General features: G+C 57.4%; 4 protein-coding genes across 5 annotated transcripts in view; 1 reads left to right on the top strand and 3 right to left on the bottom strand.

Annotated features, from left to right (window-relative positions):
- Positions 1-1881, bottom strand: part of Agpat1 (1-acylglycerol-3-phosphate O-acyltransferase 1) — an 8583-nt gene extending 6702 nt beyond the window's left edge. Inside the window, exon 1 of one of the 2 annotated variants that reach the window (XM_010609906.3) lies at positions 1759-1881. The gene's annotated coding sequence lies outside the window, so the exon portion shown is untranslated. Of the gene's footprint in view, positions 1-465; positions 1094-1758 lie in introns of those variants that run through there. The other variant, XM_010609909.3, reaches the window with a different exon arrangement.
- A 651-nt stretch (positions 1882-2532) lies between these two features.
- Positions 2533-4958, top strand: Rnf5 (ring finger protein 5). The gene is made up of 6 exons (XM_010609913.3): positions 2533-2833; positions 3783-3801; positions 3888-4000; positions 4100-4154; positions 4229-4346; positions 4452-4958. Exons 1-6 carry the CDS (start codon positions 2694-2696, stop codon positions 4547-4549), a joined length of 543 nt encoding a protein of 180 aa, XP_010608215.1. The 5' UTR covers positions 2533-2693; the 3' UTR covers positions 4550-4958.
- A 264-nt stretch (positions 4959-5222) lies between these two features.
- Ager (advanced glycosylation end-product specific receptor) lies at positions 5223-9139 on the bottom strand. Its single transcript, XM_033766379.1, has 11 exons — positions 7817-9139; positions 7563-7669; positions 7251-7443; positions 7038-7102; positions 6849-6936; positions 6580-6762; positions 6360-6490; positions 6033-6174; positions 5752-5778; positions 5519-5645; positions 5223-5399 (listed from the first exon to the last, which is right to left on the bottom strand). Exons 1-11 carry the CDS (start codon positions 7866-7868, stop codon positions 5303-5305), a joined length of 1212 nt encoding a protein of 403 aa, XP_033622270.1. The 5' UTR covers positions 7869-9139; the 3' UTR covers positions 5223-5302.
- A 721-nt stretch (positions 9140-9860) lies between these two features.
- The window catches only part of Pbx2 (PBX homeobox 2), a 3985-nt gene continuing 623 nt past the window's right edge, over positions 9861-13222 (bottom strand). The window contains exons 2-10 of the mRNA XM_010609916.2: positions 12855-13023; positions 12043-12116; positions 11578-11825; positions 11307-11497; positions 11021-11156; positions 10775-10928; positions 10326-10414; positions 10140-10226; positions 9861-10027 (exon numbers count right to left, since the gene is read on the bottom strand). Coding sequence (XP_010608218.2) covers positions 9935-10027; positions 10140-10226; positions 10326-10414; positions 10775-10928; positions 11021-11156; positions 11307-11497; positions 11578-11825; positions 12043-12116; positions 12855-13023 — 1241 coding nt within the window. The 3' untranslated portion in view covers positions 9861-9934. The remainder of the gene's footprint in view (positions 10028-10139; positions 10227-10325; positions 10415-10774; positions 10929-11020; positions 11157-11306; positions 11498-11577; positions 11826-12042; positions 12117-12854; positions 13024-13222) is intronic.

Below are 13222 nucleotides of genomic sequence, written 5' to 3' on the forward strand. Positions count from 1 at the left end.
CCCTTCCCGCTGTCTCTGAGGGTTGGGGCAGCCGCTACCGCTATCTCCCACCCCTCCCAGCACCGCTGGCTTCCGGGGCTGGCCAGGAAGTGGGAGGTGATGATGGGCGGCCCGCTGCGCCAATCGGCTCTGAGGGACCCCCGCGTCTCCGCCCTAGTCATCGCTTACTCTTGCTAGCTCCGCCCCGCGGGAGCTCGGCTAGCTTCGGCCTCCGCTCCAGCTGCATCTTTTTTTCCTCCCAATCCTTTCAATAACAAATGGCTGTGAGCCCCCTGCTGCCGCTGTATTCCTCCTTGGACGCATTCCTTTTTCTGCTTCTCCACCAGCTCTCCCCGTACTGCCACGTTTCCTCCGTCCCTTTCTGATTTCTTCCTTTGTCTCGGATCCCAGGATCTGTACTGGGTCCGTTCAACTCTTCAAGACCCGTTTCTTGCCCCCATTGAATTCCTTTTATCCAGCACCTACTATATTCCAAGCACGAAGTTCCGCCTTTTCTCCTTCAGGACTCCATCTCTCCCCACCTCGCCCTCCAGCACTCTATTCGGATCCCTTTGCCCTTTGGACCCAACCTTCCCCCACAGGTCCCTGCAGCCCGCCTCCCTCCAGTCACCCACTCTCTGGCCCACCCCAGCTCCAGTTCCCGTCCGCGCTGATGCACCGCTTTCTTGCCCAGTTCCTTCCTGGAAGCCGCCTTACTCAAGCTAAAGCACCCCCTCTCCTCAACAGGGAATGTGTGGATGGATCTTTTCTTGAAATGGAAATTGGGCGTCAAGGCATTGCTTCCGTGGGGTAGGGGAGAAGGTGGATTCCTGGTGACTGCGTCCTTCGTTTTGTAGCTCTGTGTTCAGCTCTGCCGTCCCCGCTCCCCTTTTCATGTTCCCATTACCTGCTCCTATTCCCTTATCTCCTCCTTCCTCCTCTTCTCCACTTCAGTATCTTCTTTCCTAAATCTGAGTCTTATTTCCCAGCCTCCACGCAACTCCCCATTTGTCATCTTCTATGTTTCTTCTATTTTTTCTTCAGGACAGCGTATTCGCGGCGACCCTCATGCTTCAGCCTTCCGAGCATTGGAATTCCAGATGTGCACCACCACGCCCGGCTTCATCTTTTTCTTTCTTTTCGAGACAGGGTCTCACTGTGTAGTTGAGACTGACCTGGACTCACTGTGTAGCCCAGGCTGGTCTCGAACTCACAGCGATCCTCCTGCCCCAGATTGTGTGGTACTGGGGGTTGAACCCAGGGCCGCATGCATGCTAGCCGAGCACTCTACCACTGAGCTACAACCCCAGCCCTTTCTTTTCTTACTCTTGAGTCAAATGGGACCTTTCATCAGGCTGTTGCTGAGCATTTGTAAGCCTGTGACAACCTCCTGCCCCAGACACACTTTTCCCCTGCATGAGTTTACAAACCCTGGAGGAAAGGATGGGAAGAACACTGGCAGTGGAATGATTGTTACTCAGTTCTGATCCCTGAACCACAGCGAGGATCACTGACACTAGGAAAGGCCAAAGCTCCTAGGGGTCCAGCCCAGGGGGACCCCAGCTCTACTGGGCAAATTACAAGAAGGAAGGGGCGGAACTGTTCTGGCTCAGGTCACTTAAAAGGGCCGGGCCTTGCCCACTCTGCGCTTTCTCCTGAAGGCGTGGACCAGACCTTCTCTGCTCTTACAGTTTAGCAGAGTCGAGGCTGACTCTGTTCTATTCAGTGTCACATGAAGAAGTGGGTAGGGGGGGCTACAGTTCAGTCTTGCTCAGTCACCTAAGGAGGATCGGCTGAATTGTTCAGCCGAGGAGGTGGGTTAAAACCGGCGCCGCAGATCGATGCTCGCACCGTCCAGACGTAGGGCTAATTCTCGTTCTGCTCCCTTCTTCACTAAAAGGGAGGGGAGGGCCCAGGCTCTGTCCCCTACATCACCTAAGAAGGACGGAGCCATCTTGAACCCTGAGACCCCAGTATTTCTGCTCTTCTTTTCCGAGCTCTGCGCCGTCTTTCCCTCTCTCGGCCAATCAGAAGCGAAGGAAACGGCCCAATCAGCCAAGAGAGTCCATCACTGGAGGACCCGGATGAGGCCCAGCCAATTGTAGTCACCATGGCGACAAGATAGAGGCGAAGGGGTGGGATCACAGAAGGTTCAACCTTCACAAATTGGCCTACGGAGGGTCGCTGTGTGCCGCGCAGGCGCATTTCATCTAACCACCATTTTCCTTGGAGTCCCAGCCAATCGCTTGCTTTGGAGCCGTACACTCTGAAGTCCAATAAGAATCCGGACATTCTTCGAAAAGAGGAAGTGAAGGAAAGAGAGGACTTTGGAGGGGGCGAGATCTATGGGGTCCCGAACCAATTGCTTTTGGTCTTTGCTTATAACTGGCAGCTACTCAGACGAATGAAACTCTCGCTGGCCGGGCGACAGAGCCAGGACAACGAGTTGTTACCAATCATGCTGAGCGTGATTGTACCAGCCAGTAACCATTGTGCAAAGGCAGGGCCGTGCAAGCCTTTTCCCGCCCTCATCCTTTGGACCAATCCTTTCTTTAGAATACTACATGATTGGCAGGTATCCAGACCAATAGGATCTAGAAAACCTTGAAGCCTGCCCAATGACCGTGGGCAGGAGGCAGTCTCTCGTTTGTTGGGGCGTGTGTAGGTTTGTTTCGGGGGACTGAGGGCTACGCTGGGGCGAAACAGAACCGGCCATGGCAGCAGCAGAGGAGGAGGACGGGGGCCCCGAAGGGCCAAACGGCGAGCGGGGCGGGGCGGGCGCGACCTTCGAATGTAATATATGTTTGGAGACCGCTCGGGAAGCTGTGGTCAGTGTGTGTGGCCACCTGTACTGGTGAGAATCTGGGACGGGGCTGAAAGCGGTGGGGTTCATCTTTGTAGTGGGGCCGCCAGGAGCGGGGTGACCGTAGGATCATTATCATACAGGTAATCGGAGGGCACATCCCATAGGGGAGCCCTGAGGAAGGGAGGTGTGTGTATCTTCTCTGGTACGTGTGGGTGGGTGGGTGGATCAAGTCTGAGCAGATGTGTGAAAATGGGGGTCTTAGGAATTAGGTGGTTCGTATGCGGTGTGTTCTAAGGAGGAAGTGGGATGGAGAATAAGGGGACACTGAACATCTGTACAGGTGAGACCCGAACCAGCTTACTCCAGAGAAGTTAGAGTTCCTTAGTTGTACAAGTAGAAACGGATGAGACTCGAAGGTTAGGAGGGGCATGCATCAGGTGAGTAGGGGAGACCCAGGGCACATGGGCTCATACACAGGTGAGATCGGCGAGGGGTAACGGAGGCGGATCTGGGTAAGGGCCCTACGGAGGGACAAAATTGAGGTCGTGGAAACCGGGACTCTAATAAGCTTGAAAGCGAGAGGAAAAGGAGCAGTGGAGAAGGTGCTGGGAAAGGGGGTTTGGTTTGGAGAGAAGGGGGTGACAGTGGGGCTGGGGCTGAAAGAGACCTGGACAGGAGTGGGTTGAAGATAATTGGAAATTAAGTTGGAAGGCAGAGAGGGAGGGAATGCGCATTTGTGTCGGGAGAGGGTGAAGAGAGGGCTGAGTGTGTTGAGGATGCGTGGAGCTTTATTAGAAGGTCGGAGAAGCAGGAAGGCCAAGTTGGCTGGCATGGTAGAGGCTGCAGAAAATATAGAAGGAAAGAGCAGACAATACAGTACCTGGGGAGAGGTGAGGTGACATTCTGTGACGTCTGAGAGCCGCGCCTCTCTGCTGTAGCTAGTTTGACCTCTTTTTTTTTTTCCTTTCTCTTTTTCTTTTCTTTGCCTCTCATCCAGTTGGCCCTGTCTGCATCAGGTGTGTACTCAGGAGGTGAAGAGAGGGATGGGGTGGTCTGAGGAGCTGGAAGACCTGTCTGTGCCATTTTATCTTTTTCTCCCCAGTGGCTGGAGACACGGCCAGACCGGCAAGAGTGCCCAGTGTGCAAAGCTGGCATCAGCAGAGAGAAGGTCGTCCCGCTGTATGGGCGAGGGAGCCAGAAGCCCCAGGATCCCAGGTGAGACACTGGAGGTGTTGCTTGGTTGGGTAGGGTGGAAAGGTAGGGCGGAAGAGGAGAGAGGATTCCGTGTTAATGGTCTTCCTCTTTGGCCCTCAGATTGAAAACTCCACCCCGTCCCCAGGGTCAGCGACCGGCTCCTGAGAGCAGAGGGGTGAGTTCCTGGCTAGCTGTGTACCTTCCTTGACAAGGATGTGCCCGGTTTCCCTGACCTTCCTGCCTCCCTAGGGGTTCCAGCCGTTTGGTGACACTGGGGGCTTTCACTTCTCATTTGGTGTCGGTGCTTTCCCCTTCGGCTTTTTCACTACGGTCTTCAATATCCATGAGCCTTTCCGCAGGGGGTCAGGTAAGAGTCCTCCCTCATCCCTCCTGGCGGCCCCGCTCAGAGCCCCCAGCTCCCCTCCTGGTGTAGGAGTACGTGCTTCCGCAGCTGTCTTTTTCTCCCCCACAGGTGTGGATCTGGGACAGGGTCACCCAGCCTCCAACTGGCAGGATTCTCTTTTCCTGTTTCTCGCCATCTTCTTCTTTTTCTGGCTGCTCAGTATTTGAGCTGTGTCTCCCTCCTGCCCGCCTCCCAGCCAGAGGAGAATCAGTATTGGGGGTCTCTGCTGACCCTTGCTTACTTCTGATCCCCGACCCCAACCCTCCGGTTTTGTTGGCCAAGGCTAAGCCTGGTCGCTCCCTGGGAGGGTGTGGGGAGAAGGGGTGACAAGAAGAGAGCCCAGCGCTCTCAGCCCCAGTCATGATGAGGACAGACAGAAGGGAGTGTCTGTCTGTCTTCTCTCCTAATCCTTGGCTTTCCTCAGATTCCTTGATTTGATGTTGAAAGGTGGGCAAGGCTCCTGACTCTCTCTTTCTCTTGTTGATTTAATTTAATTTTTCTCTCCCCAGTATCTAATATGGGTTGTGATTCTAAGTGTTCACCCCTCCCACTACCTCCTTTATTACAAATTCAATAAAAAAAGGTGAAATGTATCGGTGAGGACTTTTCCAAGTTCTTTCTAGAACAGAAGGCTCATCTCCCCAACCTCCGGAGATGTATGCGGTGACCCCCCGTCCTTTGCAGCTCTCAAGGGTGCAGTAGGTGAGTTTGTCTTTCAGTCTGTCACACACACACATACGCGCACACACTGCACATGGGCAAGATGTGTCAGGTGTTTACTTGGCATGGTCGTTCATGAAGTGCTCTGGTTGTGGGAGGAAGTGTGGTGAGGTAGGGAGAGCTGATGGGAGGGCTGGCCTGGGGCCGGTGCGGTCCAGCGAGAAGGTGAGGGAGCTGATGGCCCGGTCTGCCCGGGGACCTCATGGCCCTCCCGTGCCGCTCTCGGCTGTCTCGGGCTCCTCTGCCTGGTTGAGCTCCGCGCGCTCCTCCTCCTCCTCCTGGCTCTCCGGTGCCTTCCTGAGGAGGATTGGGGAGAATTCCACATGTGGTGCCCGGCACCTTTCTCTCTTCAGCCCCCAGCCTCTCGCTCGCTGCCCAGAAGCCCCAAGGCTGAGGTGCTGGCTCTCCTCACTCACCTCTGCTTTCCTTGGCGTTGCCTCCTCCGCCACACAATGATCCCAATGAGCAGGGCAGCTATGCCCAGGCCTACCAGGGTCCCCAGGGCCAGGGCTAGAGTTCCCAGCCCTGAGCCCCCCACAGAGCCTGCAGGGAGACGGGGAAACTGAGGGCACCACCGTGCCACTCACCACTCCTTTCTGGTCGCTCCCCTGCCACACTGTCTGCGTCTCTGACTAATCCAGCCCCTCACCTGTGGTTTGCCCCTCCTCGTCTGTTTCTGGAAGACAAATTCGGAGCAAGTCAGGGTGGAAAAAGGCTTCAATCGGGAGAAGGCTGTTTGTGGGACCCCAGGCGCAGTCTTTAGTTCAGAGGGAGAGGCTAGGTTGATTCCGATGGGGTGCAGGAGGCCTGGGTGTGGGTGACTGTGGGAGGGTGGGGTGGCTCTTGGGGACAGTGCCGGATGGGGTAGGGAGTTGGAGCCTGCTGTGTCCTCAGCCTGGCCCCAGGGTCCCTGTATGCAGGGAGCCTCACCTCCAATGCTGATGCTCACGGCAGGGCTTTCCTGGAGCTCGCGGCTGGGATACGTGGCCACACAGCTGTAGGTGCCCTGGTCTTGGGGCCGTACCTTAGGGAGGAGCAGCACAGGGCTGGCAGGCAGGGACAGGGCCACTCCCTGGAGGAGAGGAGGAGACCTTCATCAAGCCCCAGATCACGGCTCCCCACCTTTGCCTTTGTCTTTGTCTCCACGGCCTCAGATACCCTGTCTTCTGCTCAGCTCCTTGCCCACCCGCCCTCATTAGCCTCTGCTCTTCTCTCCCTGCCAGTAAGGGCTCCCTCCCGCCCCTGCAGGCCACTCACATCCTTCACCCAGTGGATTTCTGGAGGGGGTTGGGCAGGGGCCTCACAGGTCAGTGTCACTGACCCTCCAGGTGCTACTGTTCCGCCTTCTGGCTCTACCACCAGCCGCACATTCTCCAGGGGCACAGGCTCTGGCGGACGGGGAGGGCATGACACTGGTCCCGGGACCGTGGGCTCGAGCCCTGCCTCCCCAGGAACCGAACTTCGCCCCCTTGCTCACCCCAGACACTGGGCTGGATGGGAGCGGCGTGGAGGGCCTTGCGCTTGGGAAGGCCTGGTTCGAAGCTGCAGGAGAAGGTGGGGCGGGCGGCCCCGCCCCGGGCCAGGGTCACCGTCAGCTCCGACTGGAGAGAGAAGAGCCCGGTCTCCGGGTGTCTCCTGGTCTGTTCCTTCACAGCCACTCCTACAGTGGGGGGCGTGAGGGGAGAAGCCCGGTGGGTGTGGAGAGAGCAGGAAGAAGGCAGCTGGCGTGGAGCATTTGGGGCTCACCTTTTCCATCGGGCATCAGGGGCTTCCCATCCAGGTGCCAGCTGAGAGTCCCTGCAGGGTAGCCTCCCTCGGACACACACGTCCCCACCTGGGGAAGAGCGGTGATCTCATCATCCTTTGGAAATGCGAGATACCAGACGCAGCCATATCCACGGGACTCCTTTCTGATTCTCCACTTTCTCCCACTACCTTATTGGGGACGCCGGCTGTGAGTTCCGAGGCGGGATCTACAATTTCTGGCTTCCCAGGAGTCTCTGAGGAGGGAAGAATCCAGTCATAGGCTGCTGCTTTGAAGGCTCTCGCATCCAGATGTGGGAAGGGGGATGACAGAAGTCAGGTCCTCATGGCAGGGGCCGGGAGTTGAGGGCTGGAGAGAAGGCTTTAGGTGGAAAGAACCCTTACGGTACACTCGGACCCGGTAGTTGGACTTGATCTCCTTTCCATGCCTGTTTGTTGCCCGGCACCGGAAAGTCCCCTCATCCTGGATCCCAACAGCCGGAAGGAAGAGGGAGCCGTTGGGGAGGACGTGAGCCACGCTGTCCCAGGGCCCTCCCTGGGGAGAGAGGACCTTCCACGCTTCCGTGCGGCCTGTGTTCTGGAGACAGAGAAGGTCCTGAGCCGCTCACGTCCTCTGGGACAGGGCTGCCGAGGCACGGCAGTGGGTGCCAGCATCACAGGTCTCTGGAAGTTGGGAGGCTGAGGAGCCCTGCTTACCAGTTTCCATTCCAGCTGTTGGGGTGGCTTCCTACGGGCCCCCTTACAGTTCAGCACAAGTGGCTCCCCGATCCGGGCTGTGATGTTCTGGCTGCCCACTACTGCTGCTGCTCCTGAGGGAAAGGACCATGGTAGGGGCAGGAAGGGAGCCAGGGCTTCCTGGGAAAGGGTGGGTGAGGGAGCCTTCACAGCGCCCAGGTTCTAAGGAAATTCTGGGGAGATAGAGTGGGATGTTTTCCGTAGGGAGTGCTCACCCCACAGACTGAGGACCAGCACCCAGGCTCCTGCCGCTGCCCGTGCTGCCATCCCGCTCACCTCCCAGGCTCCTGGTTGTCTGCCCCTTCCCTTGCTGTGACCACCGCCCTAGGTGGGGCTTGTGCCCTCTCCCTTGCCCCCACCTCCGTCTTGTCCCATCACAGGGAATGCTAGGAATTCGTGCCTCTTCCACAAGAGCCCTTCAGGTGCTACAAATTCTCATCCCACCCTGGGCACTGCCAGTCTCTGGGCACAGCCACTTCCTGGGGGTGGAGAGGGCACCTCCTAGGGCCTCGTTCCCTCCACGGCCAGTCAGTCCCACCAGGAAGGCTGCCTGAAGCCCCATCTTGACTGGGCGGAGCTTGCTAGGCTACAGGCTTCAGGCCAGGCTGTCTCCAGGGTGAACGTGGGGCCTGTGTGGTCAGGACAAGGCTGGGGGACGGGAGAAACCTGCTGGGAATTTGTGAAGAGAAAAACATTTTTCTAGGGTTTCTCGTGTTTTTTGAAAAAAAATTCTCAACTAAACCCAGGGAAAAAAGAAATTTCTTTATTTAAAACTGCATTGTTTCTTTTTTTCTGAGAAACTACAAGTTTACAAGAGAGGAGAGAACTGCCCCTGGCCCGTGCCTCCCACCCCCCACCCATCACCTTCCCAACCTGTCCCCCAATCCTGCCCGGATCTTTGAGGGGAGGGAATCCCACTCTGACAGTCCGATAAAATCCTGAGGGTGTTTGAGGGGGATCAGACAGGGTTCAGGGCTGAGGATGGGACAGTGTTTTTACTTTTCCCCTGTATGTGGCTTTTTGCAATCTCCCTCCTCTACCCACCTTGATTTTGGAGAAAATATTTAAAAATGCCTCATTTCTGGGGAAACTGAAGGAGATACATATAAGCACCCAACCCACATTTAACATGTTTGGCAAGAATCCCCTCCTCATTCTTTCTCCTCCAATCTGCAAATACTAGTTTGAACAAAAAAAAGGTTGACAGACATCACACAGGGAAGGTGGCATCTTCAACTTCCTCAGTACTGAGTGCAGCCCGGCCTTTGGGCCATAGGAAGAGAGGGGCCAGGTGGCCAGCAGGGTAAACTCCCGGCGTCTGTGCCAAGTGACACGGAAGTGATTAGAGGGAAGGGCTTGGTGTCCTACAGTCACTTCCTGGGGGTCAGGCCCGAGCCTCTACCAGTTCTATTGGTTCCCCTTCCTCTTACCAGAACCCCTTTGGCTATCTATCACCTCTAATATGGGAAAGCAAGAAAAAAAAATCAGTATGTTTATTAAAAAAACCCTACTTCCCCAAACTAAATTAAAAATTAACCAACAGGGACAAAAAAAGAAAAAAATACAGATGGATCCCAAGGTTTCTTTTTCTTTAAAAAAAGGGAAAAAAAGTTCAACCCCAAAGTCCAGTCAACAATTCCCTAAAGTAGCAGAAACTCCCTCCGAGGTAGATATCTGAGTCAGACACTCTCGTCCACCGAGCGATTCTATTGGTTTAAGATGAGCTGCGTATGAGGTAATAAAGCCGTCTGGAGGGGCAGGGTGGGTGCACTGGGGGCCAGCCGCGTCCTCCGTCCAGAAGTCAAGTCCCCATTTTTGGCATCTCTGGGTCGGGCAGGGCTGACATCTTCAGATTCCAGACTGTGTGAGTGGGGTGGGGAGGGGCAGAGAACAGCAGAGCTGCATGTAGGCAGGAGGGGGACAAGAGCGAGGTCTGGGAAACGTGTGTGTGTGTGTGTGTGTGTGTGTGTGTGTGTGTGTGTAAGAGAAAGGGTGACAGAAGGCCCCAAAAACAGAGAACAGGAGCGGCATGTGGGCAGGAGGGGGACAAGAGCGAGGTCTGGGAAACGTGTGTGTGTGTGTGTGTGTGTGTGTGTGTGTGTGTGTGTAAGAGAAAGGGTGACAGAAGGACGGGGAAAACGGAAGACAGACCCCACTTCTCCCTGCCACGGCGTCAGCACCCCAGCAATGACAGTCTAGTTGCGGAGGGGACCGGCCGCCCCGTTCCCCCTTCTGTCTTGTGCTTCTCCGGTTTGGGGCTTTTCCTCCGGATGCCTGCGTCCTCTTCATGAGTTGCCTGTGAGAGCCCCCACCCGTGGCCCTGAGGGGAGAGATCAGTTGGAGGTGTCGGAGTGAACACTTCCTGGTCCCTCTGTTGGGGATGTCACTGAGGATGGGGTCACAGCCTCCTGCCAGCCACCATTTGCCTGGAAAAAAGGAGGGGGAGAGTGGGGGTAGGGTGCCTGCTGGGTGGGAACCCCAATGTGGAGGCAACACTGGGGAGAAAAAGCCCCCTGCTGGCGACAGCCAGACACTCACCCTCATTTCCCGAGGGCTGTACATCTGGCCTCCCCCGAGGTTATCCCCGTAGCTGCCTGGCCCCATGGAGTGCCGCAGTGATTCCACCTGTGGGCAGCAGACCAGGGTGTGACAGGGAGAAGCCCTCCGATCCCGCACCCTAGGGGAGGCGGCTCGGGACAGGTGTCTGTCTTGACAGGGTCTGACCTGGGAAGCAGAGTAGGAATCTCCGTTGAGCCCAGGCATCCCCAGAAACATGTCTCCGGATCCTGAGAGATTGAAAGAGCCGCCAGAGCCTTAGGGGGAGAGGGAAGGAATTAGGGAAGAGTGTAACAGACGGTGATGGCAGGCAGGAGATGAGCACAACTCGCTGGTTCCAGAAAGCCCTGTAAGCTAGTTCCGTGGCGATGAAAGTGCTGCTACACACAAGTCATCCACAAAGCATTCCAACAGTCAGCAAAAGCAGGCTGTTCCGGAGCTGCCCCTCGCCACCCACGGGAGGAAGAGCAGATGCAGCTTCTCCTGACATCACCACCCCATCTCAGCTTGGTCCTTCTCACCCCAAAAGTCCTCCCTCTGCTACGATCCTGCCTAGACAGGAAGTGGGAACAAAAGCAGGAAGTGTGCAAAGCAGCCAGGGTGGCAGCGGGCTCCACCTGCAGAGGAAGGGGGTGTCGGGGAGCTGGTGCGGCTGTGGCCCCCCTGGGTGACTGACACAGCAGTCTTGACAGCATAGATGTTCGCTTCCTCTTGGAACTTTCCAATGTTTTTCTTATAGCGAATCCGCTTGTTGCCAAACCAGTTGGAGACCTGCGGGATGTGGGACAGACGGTCAGGTGGAAACGTTTCCCTCAGGAGGGAGTCCCAGGGCCCCCAAACTCCTCCCGGAAACCCCACAGTACCTGAGAAACGGTTATGCCGCACTTCTTGGCAAGCTCCTCCTTGGCCTCCTCACTGGGGTACGGGTTACTCAGATGGGAGTAGAAGTACTCGTTCAGGACCTCTGTGGCCTGCTTGCTGAAGTTGCGGCGTTTTCGTCTACAGAGGTGGCGGGAGGGGACGAGGGGAAGTTGGTGTCCCAGCAGGGTTGCCCTGTGGCACAACTCCAGAGGGCAGCACTGTCACAGAGATCTGCGGTGTGCAACATGCAGAGTGGGAAGGTGCCCAGCCCAGATCCCTGAGCCCCACCTGGCATCCAGGAAGCGGGATCGCAGGATCATGACGGCCTCACAGGTGCTCTGCTTGAGCTGCATCTGGATGGCGCTGAACTTCCGATGGATGATGCTCACCATGCGCTCCATCTCCTTGGGTGCCACAGGCCGCGTGCGGCTCTGCTCCCGCAGCAGGTTCATGACGTGGGTTGTGAACTCGTTACAGGCCTGGGCCAGGGACACCCGGTGGGGGGCTGGTGAGGAGGAGCCCTGTGGCCGGGGGACTCCCCCCAGCGGGCCGGCCTCACCTGCTCGTACTTCTCCAGCTCTGAGTGGTAGATGTGACGGATCTGGGCAAGCTTGCTGCGGTAGTCCGAGTGCTCGATGGAGTTGTCAGGGGACACACCACCCCCCGAGGCTGCCGCCGCGGCAGCAGCTGCGGCCGAGCCCCCCCCCTTCTCAGGCCCGGCCACACCCTCTGCCAGAAGCATGTTGTCCAAGCGCATCAGCTGGGGGTCCACTGGCTCCTCCTCTTGGGAGCTCCGAATGCTGAGGCCTAGCAAGCAAAGGGACTTAGAGAGACCTCGGTACCTCCCTGCACCCAGCACTCGCTCTGAAGACCCAGGTTTCCAGCCTTGGGTCTGTCCCAGTCCGCTCAGCAGCCTTCCCCAAGGTTCCCGCTTTCCTCAGGGCCCCAAGTTGTCAAACTCTTAGCCCTGTGGTGGGCACGGTTCTATCCCCACGGCTGAGGGGTCAGAGGGGGACCCACGTACCAGTTTTCTCTTTGATTTCACACAGGACGCTAAATAGAGCAGGCTTCATTCGGTGGCAGTTTAGGGCGTGTTTCCTTGGGAGGAATGGGAATGGGGAAAGCAAAATTGAGCTGGAGAAACGAGGGGAGCATGAGGGTACAGGGTGAGTCTGGGTGAACCCACAGAAGAGAAAGCGGGGCTGGGGGACCTGGGGAAGCTTCCTGGGAAGTAGTCAGCCTCAGCACAGAAGGTGCAGGCAGCAGGCTGAAGGCACTGCCACGCTGGGGCAAGGTGTGGAAGGTTTTGTGAGTGACAGAAGAAATGAGGGTGACGAGAGAGAGAGAGAGAGAGAGAGAGAGAGAGAGAGAGAGAGAATCCATATGTACATCTTAACCCTAAACGGAGAACGACTCATTTGGTTTTAGGAACATGCCCAATACAGGAGCGGGAGCTGGGTAGAGTGCACATGGAGGGCGCTGGTGGGGCAGGGAGGGTGGAGAGGGCTGGAGGACAGGAGTGTTGGGAGCTCTGGGAGGGCCCTGACGCCCGGGTCTGGAGAGAATGGGGTGGAGGGGAGAAGAGTACCTCCGCCCAGAACAGTTTCCAGTCTGGAGCTCGGAAGGGGAGAGGGACCACCTGGGGTTCTCTCAGTGCAGGGTTCTGGGCCAGGGGATGAAAAGGGTGTCCAAGAGGAACCAGTCTGCTAGGGGATCCCCGGGTCGGAAGAGAAGAGCGCTGAGGGCTCTGGAGCTGGGGTGGGGGGGTCCCAGAAGACTCAGCTTGTGAACGGGGTCCTGTGGATCTGTGTGGGTTCCCGGGGTGGGGGCACTCACTTGGCCTGGGCCTCGTCCAGGCTCTGGTCGGTGATGGTCATTATCTGCTGCAGAATGTCCCCGATGTCTTGCTTCCCTCGGCCTCCCGGGACCCCCCCGCTACCCCCACCGGGGTCTCCGCCGCCGGGAGGCTCGCCAGGGCCCCCAGGCTCCCCTCCCACCTGTGGATCTGTGTGGGTTCCCGGGGTGGGGGCACTCACTTGGCCTGGGCCTCGTCCAGGCTCTGGTCGGTGATGGTCATTATCTGCTGCAGAATGTCCCCGATGTCTTGCTTCCCTCGGCCTCCCGGGACCCCCCCGCTACCCCCACCGGGGTCTCCGCCGCCGGGAGGCTCGCCAGGGCCCCCAGGCTCCCCTCCCACCTCCCAC

The sequence above is a fragment of the Fukomys damarensis genome, unplaced genomic scaffold (genome assembly GCF_012274545.1).
Source record: "Fukomys damarensis isolate Sample0158 unplaced genomic scaffold, DMR_v1.0_HiC HiC_scaffold_20, whole genome shotgun sequence".
NCBI classification, from domain to species: domain Eukaryota; kingdom Metazoa; phylum Chordata; class Mammalia; order Rodentia; family Bathyergidae; genus Fukomys; species Fukomys damarensis.

Excerpts from the sequence above, each read along its gene's own strand:
- Ager (XM_033766379.1), bottom strand. The coding sequence starts at position 7,868 with ATGGCAGCACGGGCAGCGGCAGGAGCCTGGGTGCTGGTCCTCAGTCTG. Across the intron at positions 7,444-7,562 it reads AACAGCTGGAATGGAAACTG|AACACAGGCCGCACGGAAGC; the intron begins GTAAGCAGGGCT and ends CTCTGTCTCCAG. Across the intron at positions 6,491-6,579 it reads CATCCAGCCCAGTGTCTGGG|AGCCTGTGCCCCTGGAGAAT; the intron begins GTGAGCAAGGGG and ends CCCGTCCGCCAG.
- Rnf5 (XM_010609913.3), top strand. The coding sequence starts at position 2,694 with ATGGCAGCAGCAGAGGAGGAGGACGGGGGCCCCGAAGGGCCAAACGGC. Across the intron at positions 4,155-4,228 it reads CGGCTCCTGAGAGCAGAGGG|GGGTTCCAGCCGTTTGGTGA; the intron begins GTGAGTTCCTGG and ends CTGCCTCCCTAG. Across the intron at positions 4,347-4,451 it reads GCCTTTCCGCAGGGGGTCAG|GTGTGGATCTGGGACAGGGT; the intron begins GTAAGAGTCCTC and ends TCTCCCCCACAG.